This window comes from Ambystoma mexicanum, chromosome 4q, assembly GCF_040938575.1.
Source record: "Ambystoma mexicanum isolate Mex_15411 chromosome 4q, UKY_AmexF1_1, whole genome shotgun sequence".
In the NCBI taxonomy this organism is placed as follows: Eukaryota; Metazoa; Chordata; class Amphibia; order Caudata; family Ambystomatidae; genus Ambystoma; species Ambystoma mexicanum.
This window is the reverse complement of record NC_090928.1, coordinates 622,259,193-622,278,010: the sequence shown is the minus strand read 5'-3', so window position 1 is coordinate 622,278,010 and position 18,818 is coordinate 622,259,193. Positions and strand designations below refer to the sequence as shown.

Below are 18,818 nucleotides of genomic sequence, written 5' to 3'. Positions count from 1 at the left end.
GATACAATTCTGAACCATATTTGCGATCAGGGGAGTTAATAACCAAAAGTCTATACGGTACTCCGAGTCGTGGACTGAGGAATAATATGTACATTCTTTGCTATGTTGGTGAAGTGTTCGCCATATGTCCGTGAGGGGGAGCTCCAGTAAGATTTTTTGTAGTCTTTGTGCCGCTCTCGTGAGCGCCCGTGGAGCATCCGAGGACCGGTCCATTTTCGTGTTTAGAATGGTATTAAAATCTCCCCCCCATATCACCCAGGTCCCATCTAATGGAATCAACATTGGCGATCGTATGGTAAAACTCTGAATCATCCAAATTGGGTCCGTAAGTATTGACCAATACAATCGAATGGCGAACTACATCGCCCCATACCAGCACATATCGACCCTGTGGGTCCACCCTGCTTCTATTAAACCGGAACCCCAATGAGGGGTGGACAAGAGTAAGGACGCCTCTGGCCTGTGTGGAGTATTCTGTATAATATCTTTGAGGGCCCTAGTTATGAACAAAGGAGGTATTTACATTCCCCAGAGCATGTGTCTCCTGCAACATCAATATCTGGGGCCCGTGCCTAGATAAATATGCATAGACTTTCCTTGCCTTAACCGGGTTGTTAAGGCCGTGGACATTCCAGGTCAGGACCTTAATTTGCAATCCTCTGTCCTTGGGTCTTTTAGCTGCCATATACGACTAGCTCTACCAACAAATCTGATGTGTGCACACTTATTGATCATACATTTCCTTTCAACATGACCATTATTTTTCCAACTTTTAACTCCTTCTATCAACTACTTCTCTATCCCCAACCCCAACATTGCTACAACATTTCCTGGAAGCTTGTCTATGCAATATCCAACCCTCATTCCACCTGGCATACTGACTTGCAACACAGGATTACATTTTAACTGGTTAACACTTGGTCCCCTCCCTCCACCCGCACCATCGGCCTCAACTGGATGATGTACCCCCTTACAACTCATGGAACTTTGCCGAGGTCCGTTAGCTGCAGCAAACCCATGGCAGCCGCCATCTGCACGCCACTGCCCGGGCACTCTAAAACGTATGTGTTTGTGCTAACTGATTGCTCAACCTTATTGTGCAGAATGTAAAAGATATCGTAGGTCTCATAATTCAGTCCACGGGATCTCTTCTTTCGTCTGCGGGTCTCTGGATCCTGTTCTGGTCTGCATCTCGAAGCCGAGGTGGTAGCGGGATAGAACATTCTACATAGTTTATAGCCTCAGTAGGGTTTTCAAAAAAGTGCGCCCTGCCTCCATGTTGAATCCACAGTTTAGCTGGGAAATTCAGTGCACAATGGAATCTGCATAGTTTTCTCTTCACCGGGTCATATGTTCTCCTCTGGGCCTGCACCCACGCTGCATGTGGATATTACTCTCCTCGTATCTCAATGTTCGCAGTTCTCTTGACAGTCCCAGGATTAAGTCTCTGTCCCTGTAATTCAGCAGCCTCGCTATGGTACTGCGAGGGGGGGCCCCTGGTTTAGGGGTTGGGGCCAGGGTGCGATGTGCACTTTCCAACAGGAAATGTTCAGAAAACGAAGCTGTGGCAAACAGGGATTTAAGAAGCGCTTCCACAAACATTTCCATTTGGCCCATACAGGCTGATTCTGGGACTCCGACAATACATAAGTTGTTTCTCCTGGATCTAGATTCAAAATCTTCACATTTACCTTTCCTCTTGGATAGTTCTCCCTTCAGGTGCGTTATGTCCCAGTCGTGTTGATTTACCTTCTCTTCAGTCACACTTATCCTGGCTTTAGTATTGGTTAAGAAAATGCTATCAGAGCAAGGTAAGTCCTCTTTTTTGTTAGGGGCTCATTGGGGGAGGACTGCAAAACAGTGGAAACGAGCTACCTACTAATGTCGCATAAAGGTTGGGAATTCAAGCTCACAGTGGGTGACTGCAACGTATCATCTTATGTGGAACAAATAGCAAAAGATGAAGAAAAGGTTTGGATTACAAACATATATTCCATTTTATTCTATAATACATAATAAAATGGACATCCTAGGTCCTGTTTCTAAAAAACATATCTAACAACATAAAACATGATCTAGCAAAGAACAAAAACTGGTTCAATAGCACTAATGTGCTTATTAGTGTATTTAAATCTCAATAATGCACATCAAAATAATTTTTAAGTGATGTTAGTACTCAGTGGGTGACTTCAGATAATATCACATAGAATTTATTCCCAAGAAAAAGTCGCCATATTTGCTGTGCCGACAGAAATTAGTCTGTTTCCAGCCTTATGTTTATAGACACAAGTTTGAAAAAGTGTCATCAAGTTGTGACCGGACGCCTGATGGTCCGACTAAGGCTTTCGTCAGGACACATATACCCCAGATGGACGGGTTGGTTGTATGTCGTATTTCAGAGAAAGTGTTCTTTCTTTACCAGCGTATCTCATCGATTTCTTGGACAGGATCCCAAGCTGTAAATGCCTTCAGATGGTTTTAGTAGTTAGTGCGTAAGAATTTTTTGCATGGTCTGTCCAACTCGCACATCTAATTTGTGCAACAATGGCTGAGGATGTACATATACTTGTGCTAAGAGCCGCTAATTGGTGATTCGTGCAAGGCGGTAGTTGGTCCGTTACGCTTGTTTATGAATAGCTCGGCAAAGCCCTCGTTAGTATTTCACAGCTGGTGCAGGTGTTTTACTACGCTGTCATTTCAGCGTGCAGGGATCCGTGAAAATGTGGAAGCTTTAGTATTGGTTATCCGTGCACTTCCCTTATCAAACCTTGATTTGAGTGACCCAATTGTGGCTACTATGTCATCTAGTTTGACATTTATGGACAAGAAGCCGGTCTGCACCGTTGTTATTATGTGGTCTTCTCTAGGATTACCAGTTGACGTTGATGGGGCATCAGTCACCAGAAGTGCCGTTGAGCTCACAATTGGTGTCTGCGAGTTGGTGAAGGAGTCCATCGGGCCTTTCTTCTTCCTCCCTCCGCCGTTCGTCATTTTCGATGAGATTTTGCCAAGAAGATGAGCTTTACTAATCAATTGGATCCCTTCAGTTGTTTCCCCCAGAAGAGGTAGGTTATATTGGAATGTACAGTTGTTCAGCTAGGCCCCCTCATCCACTGGTTCCAGTGTCAGACAGTCACACTCCCCAGTCACGTTGTTAGATATGCCCTGGCTGCTGCTTGTATGCTTTCCCACCGTAGGCTCGAAATCAGGAAGCCAGAGAAGGATCAGGCCATCTGCACAAGAAGACATCCGCCAAGTGCAGGGCAAGGTCGCAGAATGGAGAGGTTCCCCCTACATAGTGGTATTTTGTCCACAGGTATAAGTGTCTGCCCTTTTCATGCCCTTAGGGCTCTGCTTATCACTCTTTGTGACCCTTTAAGGCTTTTGCGACCCTCTAGGGTCCCAGGGTCCAATGGAAACCGGCCCACAGCTGCCAACCCATATGTTCAACAATATGGGCCCTATGGCTGAGCTTTGATTCTGGTGACTCGTATTGGTCGGTGACGCACACATTCAGTGTTTATTGTGGCATCAATGTATTATTAGTCTGTGCAAGAGACAAGCGTTACTTACACTTATTTATGTCTTTAACACTAAGGCATGAAGAGATTAGGATGGATTGTAGTCTCCCACGTATTAGAACGCTGTACCATGTGCCAGGGACCCCCGTAAGACCTTCCGTTACACTATGACTTTGTGGACTTGTCTGTGGTCACGCCACTCTTTCAGGGTGATAGATGTGTTCGGATTGCATCATCTGGCGAAGTGCCCAAGGTTAATTGTACTGCAGGAGGACATGCTACACCTATCCCCTTCACCCGGGCGGTGAGCGTGTCTGGCGGATGTATGGCAGGGGAAAGGGAGAGGGTCACATGTACTCAAAGGAGTATAATGGGATGGCTTCCCAGCTGTCTCGCAGCCTCCGATCCAGCGTGCCGCCCAAATACTGTAGAATGGTGATATTGGGATCCGGCGGGACCCAGGGGACAGCCTTGGTATGCAACTGTAGAGGCGGTTCAGCTCAGCCGATTCGTCCCATTGCCTCCTCAAGGGAGCAGTTGGAGCAGTATGTCCCTGCACCACTCGTGCACAGCAGTGTGTCCCTCACCTGGTCACGGTAGGGACTCCTCACTCGGGCCGTATCTCTGGGGGGCTCTGAGCACTGCGCAGGTCATGGTCTTAAATCGTTCGCCGGGACCACTCGGCAAACGTACTATCGTCCTGTAAGCCTCATCTGGCGGGGAGGCAATCTAGGCACCCTTGGTAACTGGTCTTCGCCTCCGTACCATCTCATGAGCAGCAGTTACAGGCAGCCCCCTGGTGTAATCGTGGGGCAGCGGGATCTCGATCCCTTTACCGGGATGTGCAGAGTAGGAGGCCGCTGAAGCCACGCACTTTCCTAAACAGGATGTCTTCAATCAGGGAAGTCTGACGCAGGCTTCAGCCACTGCATCGCTCGGTGAGTTTACAGCAGGGAATCCCACATCGTTACAGAGCCTAGGTAGCTCTGAGTAAGACAGTCGCTGCACCTTGCCTTCCACTACTCTCCTTTCAAAACTTTTATGCAAAAACAAAGCACTGATCCGGATATTTAAATATAAAAGGTCCAGCTTGAGACAGAGCTTCGCAGCTAGGCAGCTATCTCCAGTGCGGCTGAACAGCGCCCGCTCCCGCCCCCACAGAAGGCTCTTCTTCTTAAGGGCCCTTTTTTACACCCAAAAAGTGTAGGCCCTACCTTCAGATGAATGCCCACAATCTTATTGCCAGGGCACGCCTCTTCCGATCCTCTTTTCCTTCCTGTGCAAAGGGTGAAGTCCCTCTTAGGGCTCGTGTCATCTTGCATTTGTGTCATTTCAAAATGCAAAGTGAACTTTAGCCCCCTCTGGAGAAGATGGACCACTGGGGCATCGAGGCTTTAGTGACTGGGACTTACCATCAATCAAAGAGTTTGGTTGTCTCTTCAGCCGAGCGAACCTATCGAAAGACTTACCATTCTACCCACTGATGTCAGGAGATGTCCTCATACCCAATGCCTCTGTTTGTTAGTGAATCATGCACCTATAAGGCCTAACCACAAGGGGCCTGCCAGGCAATACAACTTCAGTATACTACTTGAACAAACAAGTAATCACCAGCTAGGCACTGCTCTCACAGGATGCTTAGTTTCTGTGGACCTGTGTGGTAAGACAAGACATTTCGGTAGGACGTCGGGTGCAGTACTTCTTCAATGTCCATCTGCCAGGACAATACCTTGGCAGATGGTCTCTGCAGGACACTGGCCATCTTGCATGAGTTGGAACTACACAATGACCAGGTAGCCCACCGTTTCCAGACACTGGTAGTAACTCTGCAGGTGGACAGGTGTGCCACAGCAGGCAAGATGGAGTACAAACTCTTTACTTTCAGATTCCACCAATGAACATCTATCAGAGGCACATTCTCAGTGACCTGGGAGGGGATTTTTCCCCTCCTATCATGCTGATCCTTTGTGTCCCAGCAAAGCTTAATTTGTGTTGCCCTGTCTTGGGCTCTCCAGGTCTGGTTCCCGGCCCTTCTGTCTTTGCCCATGCCCCATCTGATAACTCTCGAGGACCAATCTGCATTTGCAGTCAGGACGAGGGACAGAGCCTTACACAATAATCCCAAATCAATTGCACTGATGGTCTGAAACCTGAGCTGCAGCATTTCGGACACTTAGTTAGAAATGTCCCTGTTGGTAGATAGCACCTTCCATGTCCCAGGCTTACTCCAAGCCATGAAAAGGCTTCCTGCCTACTGCTGTGGGCAAGCGCTCAAACCATTTGTCTTCTGGCCTCACAATGTCCTGCCTTGCCACACACACCTGCCATGCATGGGTCTCTCCCACATCAAATTAACCTTAAGGTTCATTTGTATACCTTTCCTATTGCCTCCAGCCACCGGACATTGGATCCTTCTTTTCTAACCTTGTGGTCAAGCTGTTTTTCATGCAAGTGTCTCCTTAGGCTGTTCTCACCTACGTCATGCCCTACACCATTTTGCCACATATGCACAGTCCTGCCCGAACTTGTGAACGTCCCCTTTTAAGCCTGTGGCTAAAGCCAGTGGTTAATGGATATTTTGAGCAACCCTCTTTTTCGTGGCCATCACGTCTGCACGCAGATTTGGTGAGTTACCCTTTCCACCAAGGAGCTTTTCACTGTTTTTAAGGATAAGTTTGTCCTTCATCCATACTCAAGCTTCCTACACAAGACTATCTTGACGGTGGCCCTGTGTCAGTTTGTTGTGCTGCAAGACTTCTTCGCCAGCGACTCTATCACTGAAAGGATCCTCCGCTTTCTTGATGTCCTTGACACAAAGTTGATATTTCTCTTGATTTTTCTGAAAGCCTCGGCTCGTCATCACCTTTAGAAGAGCAGCCTAATTACTACAAATTTAAAGCAGGGGTCAATAAGCAGGAGAATCAGTTTCCTGCATTGTCTTTTTTCAGAGGTGCACAGCAACTACAGCTGGTGGGTGATTCACATCTCATTAGACAGGACCTACAGCCACAACTACAGCCTTCCAGGATAGCTTTCCCTTGAATTGAATTTTGAATTGATTGTTTATTTGTATAGCGCCTATACACAATGTGTTCCAAAGTTCTTCAAGCCAGGAAGGGAACATGGGAGAATACAGCAAACGTTCCAACAAGTCCTTGATACAATCAGAATGTGAAAAGTTACTATCATAATCTGCCTGGCGACATTTCAGATAGTGCAAGTGCTATAGACAAAGATGAAGGGGGGGTCGTTGGCGGGGGGGGGGGTAGAGACAGACCAGCCTCTACATTACTATGCCTGATGAAAATTGAGGTAGTGCCGGAATTCAACAAGAGGAGGTCCGGGGGGGGGGTGTCGGAGTGAAGGACGGGGCGAAGAACCAAACAAGCGACAATCATACTAGGCCTGAAGATAATTCAGATAGTGCTGGGGGGGAGGGATGTAGGAGAAGGCAAGGGGGGGCCAGGGGGACACACGCAAACATCATGGAGGGCAAGGGAGGCAGGGGGACATACACAAACATCACGAGGGGCAAGGGGGCAGGGGGACACAATAAGACATCATGAGTGGCAAGGGGGTAGGGGGAAACAATCAAACATCACGAGGGGGCAGGGGGGACACACTCCAACATCACGAGGGGCAAAGCGAGGGTAGGGGGACACACTCCAACATCACAAGGTGCACGGGTGACGGGTCACAATCAAACATCATGATGGGTAAGGGGGGACACAATCAAACATCACGAGTGGCAAGGGGGCAGGGGGACACACTTGAACATAACGAGGGGCAAGGGGGGACACACAAACATCAAGGGGGGCAGGGGACATAAACATGGCAAGGGGGGCAGGGGAACAGAATGAGACATCATGAGGGGCAAGGGGGAGCAGGGGGCACAGACGAACATCGCAGGGAGCAAAGGGGGCAGGGACACACACAAACATGATGAGGGGCAAGGGGGGCAGGGAGACAATCAAACATCAAGGGGCAGGGGGACATAACATAATCAAACATGGCAAAGGGGGGGCAGGGGAACACAATGAGACATCATGAGGGGCAAGGGAGGGACACAAACATCACAAGGGGCACAGGAGGACACAAACATCATGAGGGGGCAGGGGGACACAATCAAACATGACGAGGGGCAAGGGGGGCAGGGGAACACACTGAAACATGACGAGGGGCAAGCGGGGGTAGGGGGACACAAACATCACAGGGAGCAAGGGGGCTGGCCGGCAGCATATCTGTAGCGTACAGGGAGCTGACAGGGGCCTTAGGAGTGGGCCTTGTTGAACATTGCTAAGGTTGACACCTCTACGACTCCACACGCCCTCCACAGACACACTGTAGATGTTGACTGCAGAGCAGACATGGCAGTGGGCGGAGTGGTGCTACAGCCTTTATTTGATTAAGCAGAGTCTGGCATTTCCTACTGGGCCCTTTGTGTAATTTAATGATCTGTATTCCATTCTAGCATATGAATCTATGAAAGATCCAATGCTGGAGGAGGGTTAGTGACAGTAGTTTAACATCCTTGATATCATTCATACATTCACATGTGGCCCACCTGCCTGGATTAATATCTGTGCCATGTGCTGCTACATTTGCTTATGTACCAATCTAACATGCTCCCTGGGGTGCAGGGTCAGCCTCTTCCTTAGTGACCCAGGGGCAAAAGAGACCATACGTACGTACACATTGAGATAGAGAAGCTATAAATTGAGTCTTTCCTTGCTAGTATGCATTTCTGTATTTGCCAGGGATTCCCAACTTTGTGGTAGGAAATCATTTTAGCATGTGAATCTGTTAAACGTACCAATGTTGGAGAACTACAATTAAGGGTAAGTAACTACATCTTCTGCTATGCACCCAGCCCGTGGATTAGCATGTAGACACATATCGGATTGTCTTGCTGTCCCCTTACTAGTGCCATATCTGAAAAGCAGAGCCCTAAGCCGCTGCTACAAGCTGCCTGGCCCTAGCCTGGTGTCACCAGTAGCACCACCGTTACCTTCTTAACTGTTGTGCGTCACTGACAAGACCCCCACTCCAAAGCTCTCCTTCTATTTTACCCCCTGCACAGTCTCTGAAGTGACAAAGATTATTCTCGACATGAAGCCAACCACATGTAAGGGCGATGCATGCCCCTCCAGGTTGCTAGTGCAGTGTCTCGACACCATTGGTCCATGGGTGACTAAACTGATTAATCAGTCCTTTCTTGAGGGTCGGGGTACCTACCGACCTTAAGGAAGCTTGGATTACCCCCCTTGCTCAAGAAAGCCAATCTCGACCCGCTTCAGCCCAAGCACTATCACACAATTGCAACTGTCCCTTTTTTACTTGGTAATGCACAGGGTGGCCTACCTTCAGTTACAAAAATGTATCGAGGACAATTCTATTCTGGGGTCTCGCCAATCAGGTTATCGTGCCCGTCATGGAACGGAAACTGCCATGCTCGATTTAAAATTTTATTTGGCATCCATCATCGATCGCGGCCATCCAGCACTTCGTATGTTGCTGGATCTTTTAGCAACTTTAGATTTGGTCGACCACAAGCTCTTAGCATCCAGGCTGCAATCCCTTGTTGGCTGCACCGAGTGAACCACACAATGGTTGGTTTCCTTTTTGGGCCCCCGTAATGCTTGTGTTGTCATCCACGACTCCTCCAGTCCCTTCCTGCTGACACACGGCGCCCCTCAGGGATATTCTTTATCTCCTACACTTTTCAACATGTATATCCTCCCTCTTCTTTTGCTGCTCGATGACCTGGGTGTCTTGTATACTAACTATGCTGACGACACCCAGGTCATCCTTGAGCTCTCGGGTTCCTACCTTGTTGGCTCGCAGGCTATTACTGCTATTTACTCTGTTATTCACTCCTGGATGACTCAGAACTCCATGACATTGAATACGGACAAAACGGAGATCCTCATAGCCGCCTCCAGTCATATGTTAAAGAATCTTTCTTCCGATTATGCTTCATTTTTGATTGCCAACGTTTCCATCTCTGTTGTCAAAGCGTAAAAATGCTCGGTGTCACCATTGATGCTGAACTCACCATGAGATCTCACGTGGCCAAAACTTGTGCCTCATGCGGTTGGATCAATAAGCAGCTCTGCTCCTTGCACCCTTTTCTGTCGGTTAACAATATGTCTACACTTGCCTCTGCTCTTATCAACTCAAGACTAGAATATTGTAACAGTCTTCTGGCAGGCACGGCCCTATCCAACATGGCCGCCCTTCAGATCACGCAAAACGGTGCGGACAGAGCCTTCCTGGGTCTGCCAAGGTGGCATTCCAGAACTGAAGGCCGTCAAAAATTGCACTTGCAGCCCATTAAACACAGGTTCGAGGGGATTGGGTCCTCCGACATATTCCATATCTATGACAGGTAATGTCCACAGCTGTGCTGCTTCGTAAAATCTTTGGCGTCTGCGTCCTGCGTCGATGACGTCGATGCGCCGTCCCCGAGGACCTCCTCCGACGGCCGACATCACCCGATGTGATAAGTAGGACGCACAAAGCCCATAGCCTCAGTTCTGTTTTTTCCGCGAAAGTGTTCGCTTCGTGAATCTCGGTATGCCTCGACTCTTTGGAGTTGCTGTTTTCTATTCTCGGTTCATTGAACCTGTTAGGTTGGTTGTGAAGACCTGTTCGTGGCGATGTCTTTCTCATCTTTGACCCCGCGTCCGGGCTTCAAGAACTGCGGGGACTGTGGGTCCAAGATGTCGGTCACGGACTCACACGACGCCTGCCTCTGGTGCCTCGGGGAGGCCCACGATACGGACGACTGTGTCGACTGCCAGTCGCTCACTGCAAAGGCCTTGCGGGAACGCAAGAAGAATCTGTCGGTAGGCCGGGTGTCTAAGCCCCGGAAGTTGAGGTCTGCGGGGCTTTCGACCGATGACTCGAAGGGTGACTCTCTGCGTCGTCGTCGGAAGTCCGGTGGGTCTCCTTCCAGGAGTCGGTCGCGCCACTCCTCCGCCTCTTCTAGGCATTCCAGGAAGCGCTGGCATAGGTCGCCTTTCCCGTCCTCTTTCGAGGACTCCGCCCGTCGGCGGGTCGCTTATCCCTCCATGCAAGCGACACCGGAGGAATGGGCTTCCTTCGGCAAGCAGATGCTAGCGATTCTAGAATCACAGGGCACCGGTCCGTCCCCGCCTCCGAGTGGGGTCGGTCGGTACCGGTCGAGAGACACCACCCGTACGCTTTCTGGCTTGGGTGGTCGGCACAGCTCGTGGGAGAGGTCCCGCTAGGACAAGGGTAGCCGTTCTCGCCATGCCCGTTCCAGGTCCCGGTCCTCGACGCGCTCGATATCGCGTGATCCTGTGCCGTCTTCGAAGAAGACATCGACGCCTGTGGCGCCGAGCTCATCGACGATTTCTCTCGAGGTTCCGGCTTCGAGGGGGTCGTCGGCGCCCAGGTTGTCGAGAGACACGCTCGGAGCTCCGGCTTTGAGGACTGTGTCGACGCCGCAGCTGCTGGAGGCGTTGCAGCGGACGTCGACGCCGATTCGCTCGACGTCGACGCCTTTTCTGTCGACGCCGGCGCCAACTCCTTCGGCGCCATCAACGCCTTTTCTGTCGACGCCGGCGCCGACTCGTTCAGCGCCCTCGACGCCTTTCGAGGCGGTGGTGTCGGAGGGGCCCCGTGGCAAGGGGTTTGCCCCTAAAAAGGCTATGGCTAAGGTCCGGCATTGCTTTGGTCCGCAGAGGTCTTCCTCTCCCCTGCCTGGAGTACATTTCAGAGGGTGATGAAGGCTCTGATGGCGGCCTGGTTCCGGTTGCGGTTCCAGATGACCTTATCTCGGGCCATAGTCAGTTTGATGACCTGAGGCAGTCACTGCATGATGCCAGTAGACTGGACACCTCTCCGGAGGTGGAGTTTTGTCGGCCAGAGCCTGGCACTCATGCCGATTCGTCATATCGGCGCCTTATGTCTCGGGTTACCGAGTACTTGGGTTGGTCAGCTCCCCCAGGGGAGTTTGTTCAGGATGATCTCACGGACATCCTTGATCTCGGTCCACCCACTGACCCGGTTTTGCCTTTTCATATGGCTCTGCAGAGAAGGGTGGCGGTGGCTTGGACTGCTCCGGAGAGTCTCCCGGCAGTGGGCAAGTCTTTGTCGCGAAAATACCGTCCAGCCAGTAGCCACCCCTGCTACTTGTCTAGGCACCCCGGAGAGTTTGGTGGTGCAGGCGGCTACGGCCCCGGCAAAGCAGGCGTCGTATCCTACCCATCCCTCCAGATAGGGACGACAAACGTTTTGACGGCTGGCCGAAGAAAGTGTTTTCTTCTGGGGGTATGGCGCTTCAGGCGGCCAACTCCATATGTGCCTTGTCTCATTTCACACACATTCTGTGGAACTGTGTTGCATTAGCGGCTGATCATATTCCCGAAGGGGACGAACGGGATTGTTTCCTTGCTATGGTTCAGGATGGCAAGGATGCCATGTGTGAGGCCGTTCAGTCGGGTTTGGACTTGGTGGATTGTGTCAGCCGGTCCATGGCGACGAGCACCGTAATGCGCAGGTTTGCGTGGTTGCGGAAGTCTGGGTTCGCTCCTGATGTGCAGTCCCGGCTCCTCAACATGCCCTTTGACGGTGAACACCTTTTTGGCAGCAAGGCTGACGAGAGCCTCGAGAGGTTGCAGACCTCCAAAGCTGTAGCGAAGTCGTTGGGCGCTGCAGTTCGCCAACCTCCGCCTTTTCGTTTTAGGGGACAGCAATGGAGGGGAGGTTCCTTTCGCTATTACTCGTCCTTCAGTAAAGCGAGAGGAGCTAGCAGTCAAAGAGGCCATCGTAAGAGTGCCAGAGGTGGAAACAAAGGTACTCGAGGTGCCAAGGCCGCTCGGGCAGTTGCCTCCTTGCCCTCAGGCAACGCCGCAGCCGCTACCACTCAGTCATGAGGCCAGGTCCCATGGTTCGCCGGTTGGTGGAAGGCTGCCGCAGCATCTTGTAGAGTGTCAAGCCATTACTTCGGATGTGTGGGTTCTGGAGATCATAACCCACGGCTACTGTCTTCCTTTTCGGCAGAGGCCTTGCGACAATCCACCAGGGAACCTCTCTTTGAAGAGTCCGGATCCGCTCCTTGCACAGTAAATTCTAGCCCTGCTGGAGAAAGGCGCCATAGAACTGGTGCCTGTAGCGGAGAGGAACAAGGGATGGTATTCCCCTTATTTTTTGGTTTCAAAGAAAGACGGGGGATTGAGACCCATCATGGACTTGCGCGGTTTGAACAAACTCCTCAGGAAGGACAAGTTCAAGATGGTGACTTTCTCAAGTCCTCCAGGCCCTTCAACTTCAGGACTGGTTGGTGTCTCTCGACCCCAGGGATGCTTACTTCCATGTGCCGATCCATCCCAAGCACAAGAAGAACCTGAGGTTCGCGGTTGGCGACTCGCACTTTCAGTTTCGGGTCCTGCCGTTCGGATTGACCTCCGCCCCGAGGGTTTTCACCAAGCTCATGGTGGTGGTGGCAGCACATCTCAGGAAAGGGGGGATTCACGTCTACCCCTACCTGGAAGATTGGTTGATCAGGGGGAGCTCTCCCGAGCAAGTCCTGGATCATCTGTCCGTCACCTGCCACTCCCTTCACAGGCTGGGCTTCTCCCTCAATTTAAAGAAGTCCCATTTGACACCAATGCAGCGGCTCCAGTACATCGGAGCAGTGCTCGACACGTCCCCGGGGCAGTGTTTTCCTCCTCAGGTGAGGGCTCTTCACATTCAGCAGATGGTGCACAAGTTTCAGTTTGCCCAGAATCTCCCAGCGTCCGAATTCTTGAGACTGCTCGGCCTCATGGCATCCTGCATTCTTCTGGTGCCAGAGGCTCGTCTGCGGATGAGATCTTTGCAGTGGGCACTCAAGCTCCAGTGGTCTCAGTCCTCCGGCAGGCTGTCGGACCCTGTTCAGGTGCCGCCCTCGGTAGCCTGGGACCTTCTGTGGTGGGCCGTCGAGGGCAATCTGATGAAGGGGGCCCCATTTTGGCTGCCCTGGCCGGAGGTGACGATCGTGACGGGTGCATCCCTCACGGGATGGGGAGCTCATGCCAACGAGCTGACAGTCAGCGGTCGTTGGTCTCTGTCGGAGTCCAGACTCCATATCAATCTGTTGGAGCTGAGGGCCGTCAGGCTAGCCCTGAAGGCTTTTCTGCCGACTGTGCGCGGGAAGAGTGTCCTGATTCTGACAGACAACACGGTGGCCATGCACTACCTCAACAAAAAGGGGGGGGGCAGGGTCACTTCTGCTGTGCAGGGAGGCGATGCAGCTCGAGTTCTGGGCCATCCAGCAGGAAGTTTCGATCTCGGCAGTTCATCTGGCTGGAGACGACAACGAGACGGCGGACGCTCTGAGCAGACAGAGCACGATCTCTCACGAGTGGGAGTTGGCTCAGGAGATTCTCCTGGAGATCTTCGCCCTTTGGGGGACCCCTCAAGTGGATCTCTTCGCCTCCAGTGTCAACCGGAAGTGCAAAAGTTTTTTCTTGCGGGAATTTCCTCCAAAAGGAGCCTTAGGAGACACGTTCGTGGTCTTCGCCTCCAGTGTCAACCGGAAGTGCAAAAGTTTTTGCTTGCGGGAATTTCCTCCAAAAGGAGCCTTAGGAGACACGTTCGTGGTGGAGTGGTCATTCCCACTGCTGTACGCGTTTCCTCCAGTCCCCGTCATCCCGCAAGTGCTGCGGAGGTTACGGAGGTTCGGTTCCCGGATGATCCTCATTGCTCCGGCGTGGGCCCAGAGGACGTGGTACCCGGACCCTCTCGACTTGTCCATCTGCCCTCCACGTTGTCTTCCCTACCGAGACGATCTGCTCTCACGGGAGGGGGGTCAGGTTCTCCATCCAGAGGTCAGATCCCTCAATCTTCACGCTTGGCTTCTGAAAGGTTGAGGTATAAGGATTGGCACCTCCCGGAAGACGTGATTGAGGTGTTGCTCTCGGCCAGGCGGCCGGCAACTAAATCTCTGTACCGTTGCCGTTGGAGAAAGTTCTGCTACTGGTGCAGAGTTCACAATGTGGATCCTTTTGAATGTGACATTCCCATGGTTCTGTCTTTTTTGCTTTCTTTGGCCCACAGGGGCTTGCAAGTGGGGACCATTAAAGGTTACCTGGCGGCGCTGTCCATATTTAAGCGCTCGTCTGAAGAGTGTTCCTATTTTAAAATTCCTTTCATTTCGCAGTTTTTGAAAGGGCTCACTAATATGTTCCCTCCGTCACCTTTTCTGGTGCCAGGTTGGGATTTGAACCTTGTTCTTAAGTTTCTTATGGGTGCTCCGTTTGAGCCTTTGCATTCTTGCCCTTTGAGGCTGTTAACTCTGAAAACTGTGTTTTTAGTTGCGGTTACTTCCACCCGCAGAGTGAGTGAGTTACAGGCACTTTCAGTTAAGCCACCCTTCACTGTGTTTCACAAGGACAGGGTTGTCCTTAGAGTTCGTCCTTCTTTTCTTCCGAAGGTGGTTTTGGAATTTCATTTGAGCCAGAAGGTTGTTCTTCCGGCTTTCTATCCTCCTCCACATCCTGGTAAGGAAGAGGAGAGCCTCCATAGGCTTGATCCTAGTAGAGCGTTGAGCTTTTATATCTCGCGCATGTCCCGGGTCAGAGTGGACGATCAACTTTTCATTGGTTACGCTGGAAAGTGTTTGGGACAAGCTGTGTCGAAACAGACTTTGTCTCGTTGGATTATTTTAGCTATCTCCGAGTGTTACCGCTTGGCGGGTAAGGACCCTCCGGCTGGCTTGTGGGCCCATTCTACCAGAGGAGTGGCTGCGTCTACTGCCCTGCAGAGGGGAGTTCCTATTCGTCACATCTGTGATGCAGCCACCTGGGCTTCAGTACATACTTTTGTACGTCACTATTCCCTTGATTCCATCAGAGGGCAAGATCTGGCCTTTGGCAAGGCAGTTCTCTATTCCGCAATTTGATTGGGCATGCTAAATTTGTATTCTAAATTCTTTCCCACCTCCTTGCTTGGTACTGCTTTGGGAGTCTTGTTAGAATATGGAATACGTCTGAGGACCCAATCCCCTTGAAGAACAAGTTACTTTCTTACCTGGTAACATTCTTTCGATGGGATGGTCCGACGACATATTCCATATTGCTCCCTCCCTGCCTTCCTCACTGCAGAATTTCTTTTGCAGCTTGCGTTCCGCAAGGCCTTGTGTGTCTGACTGGCAGAAAACTGGTGGCACACGTTCTGGGAAAAAACTATAACTGAGGCTATGGGCGTCGTGCGTCCTACTTATCACATCGGGTGACGTCGGCCGTCGGAGGAGGTCCTCGGGAACGGCGCATCGACGTCATCGACGCAGACGCCAAAGATTTTCCGAAGCAGCACAGCTGTGGACATTACCTGTCATAGATATGGAGTACGTCGTCGGACCATCCCATCGAAAGAACGTTACCAGGTAAGAAAGTAACTTGTTCATCTCTTTTAAGATCCTCACACTTGCTTTTAAGTGTTTGAACGCTGTTGCACCCAGTTATCTCATGGAAGGTATTCTGCGATACATCCCAGGACGACTTCTCGGGTCAGTGGAACAGGCCAGGCTCTGCCAGCCTTGTTTTCGTCTTGCCAAATTTGGGAAAACCAAGTTTGATGTTATTGCCCCAGTCATGTGAAACTATATTCCACTTCACCTCAAGTCTTCTACCTCTCTGGTTGTCTTTTAAAAAAAAAAGCTGAAGACCTTCCTCTTCACCGCTCCTTAGCTTTGCTCTCTTTCAGATCTTGGAGCTTTCCATCCATCTCTGACTGTGTGTCTGTTTTTTTTTTTTAAAAAATGTATTGTGCGCCGTGAGGCCTGCTGGTGATTCAGCGCTTTATGAAGAATTTAAATAAATGAATTCTTCCCTCGCTTCAGGAAAGAACACTTTGTCGGGCCCATTGACTACTTTATAGCAATAACGTCAGATGCCCATCATTTCAGTTTTGAAAGCATGTTAGCTATGGTAGTGGCATGGCACAAAACAGTGTGTGTTTGTTTCTGATGATAATTGGATGGTTTACTACTATAATAATTAAGCTTTGGCTTTTTTGAGAAGTTACATTTTGTAATCAATGTCTACATTTGTTTGTGTTGTCTGTAAAATGCCTCATGCACTAGAAGATAGGGTTGAATTCATGTTTTGTCTCACCTAGGTCCGAGTTCTACAAGCACATTGTACTCTCAGGTGGCTCAACAATGTACCCCGGGCTGCCATCCAGACTGGAGCGAGAGCTGAAGCAGCTTTACCTTGAGCGTGTCCTTAAAGGTGATGTGGAAAAACTTTCGGTAAGTCAAAATAAAAATCTGTTTCTTCAAACCGCTGTTTAGTTTTCAAATGGCAAAAAGCTTTTGTGCAGCTTTTCTGAGAGTCAAAAGAGGGCGCAGTTTGTCCACGTAAGACTGGACATATCAGCTGATGTGGTAGAAATATTAACCAAAGACAGAAGCATGTAACACCAATGGTTCAGCCATTCGCTTTCGATTCATGAGTGCATGTGTTTGCGAGGCAGCTAGTTGTGTGTGACTAGCATAAGCGTTAAGCTCTCATATTCATTGCAGGTCTTGCATGGCTTCCACTTGTGCTACCCATGCCCACAGTGGGCCTGTTGGAAATTCCAATTGCCGGTTAGAAATATTATTTTCATATTGCAACTGATGGCATTTGGGTTTATGGACATTTATTGAGTTTCTATGAAGGCAGTTCTGTTCATTCCTACTCTTGCCTAATGGTGTAAGTTTGATTTATTTACCACTAGCCTTTCCATCATTTTTTCCTAGGACATACATTATATCCGTTTTTGGATAACGGATAATTTAATGATTCTATGTGAAAATGTCCCCAGCAAAATGTTATCTGACATGTAAGCAGGAAAAAGTCATTTTTAAAGAAATGTAGTCATTCATTACTATCAATGGAAAGTTTGAAAATGTTACCAGTAATAGGGTCGCCAAAAGACCTATTATTAAATACACAAAAGTACAAGGCTGTAACTCTAATAATGACCCAAACCTTTAATAAACCCTCCACAATCACCCTAACTCTGTTCCAAAACCATCCCCTACTTCTAATTACTACCCTAAATACAGAACATCAACCCTTCAGCACGCTAAGGTATTTTTTTTTAATATTACTCAATGCAAAATCAATGGAAAATAAACAGTAAACCTACTCCAACCCGATCACCAACTCGCCACAAATGAAATAGCCCTTACCTTAACCAAACCCTTGCTCTAATCCTAACCTTAGCCTTATCCTTAATGCTACTCTCACTTACCCGAATGCTTACTTTGCTCTAACCACTAAATTTATCCTAACCCCTATCCTATGCCAACATCACCAACCCCCTCAGCTTCCGTATCCCTTTCTTTAACACTTACCCAAACCATTACTCAATTGGCCCTTGCCCTACCATAACCCCTGCCGTAACACTTACCCGACACTTGATCTAATCCACCCTAACGACTAAGCAAACCTCATCATCAGCAGCCCTACAGCAACTACACTGAGCCTCATTTTTAACCTCATTTTAAACAAAATCTTTACTCTAACCCCTATCCTAACCCTAAACTAGGCGATCTCAACCCAACATAACTCTCCTTAGCCCTAACAATCACCCTGACAGCACTACAGTTTTAGCTACTTTTCAGATGCAGAGATATTTTCACTGCAGCCTTTTCACTGACTACTGTGACGAATCGAGAGAATTCATCACCCCGCCCCCCATGAGGGTAGGGAGGTGAGCCCGCTCTGTAAACCCTTCCGTAGGGGGTCAAGGAAAGTGGAACCTCACAAGGAGAGACTCCCCCTTTGGGGACAAGGACTCCTGTTCCCATGAGGAACCCCTTGATACCAGCCATGTGATGGCCTATATGGAACTATCTAATACACCAAATCAATACAAGTTCCATGACTGGGAGGAAGATAGTGAATCCATACCGTTATCAAAGAGAAAGAGAAGCTGTCCCTTTCAATCACAATCTCCAATGTTCTGTGCAGAGTATGTTGAAGAGAAGAGGACAAACGAGAGAGGCAGAGAAAGAGAGGAAGGCAGAGACAGACGGGGGAATCCCCCTGTACGGAGAGTACAGTGAGGGTGTAGAAGGAGACTGACCAAGAGGTGTCATCTTGTGGGCTACAAACTTTTAGAACAATCTCTCCTTACTTCTTGGAGGCTTTCCCTGGCTCAACCTAGGAAAACTTTAGTGAGGTGTCAAAGTCCGCAAAAATTAAATATTCTCCGTCAGAAACCAACTAATCCAACCCCAACACTATAGACAAGTCTTTAACTAAGTTTGTGTTTCTTTCAACCGGAGAATGACTC

At 49.6% G+C, this 18,818-nt stretch overlaps 1 protein-coding gene across 1 annotated transcript in view; it reads left to right on the top strand.

Annotated features, from left to right (window-relative positions):
* LOC138467868 (actin-related protein 2) overlaps window positions 1-18,818 on the top strand; it is a 599,885-nt gene that overhangs the window by 480,698 nt on the left and 100,369 nt on the right. Inside the window, exon 8 of the mRNA XM_069608160.1 lies at window positions 16,650-16,782. Coding sequence (XP_069464261.1) covers window positions 16,650-16,782 — 133 coding nt within the window. The remainder of the gene's footprint in view (window positions 1-16,649; window positions 16,783-18,818) is intronic.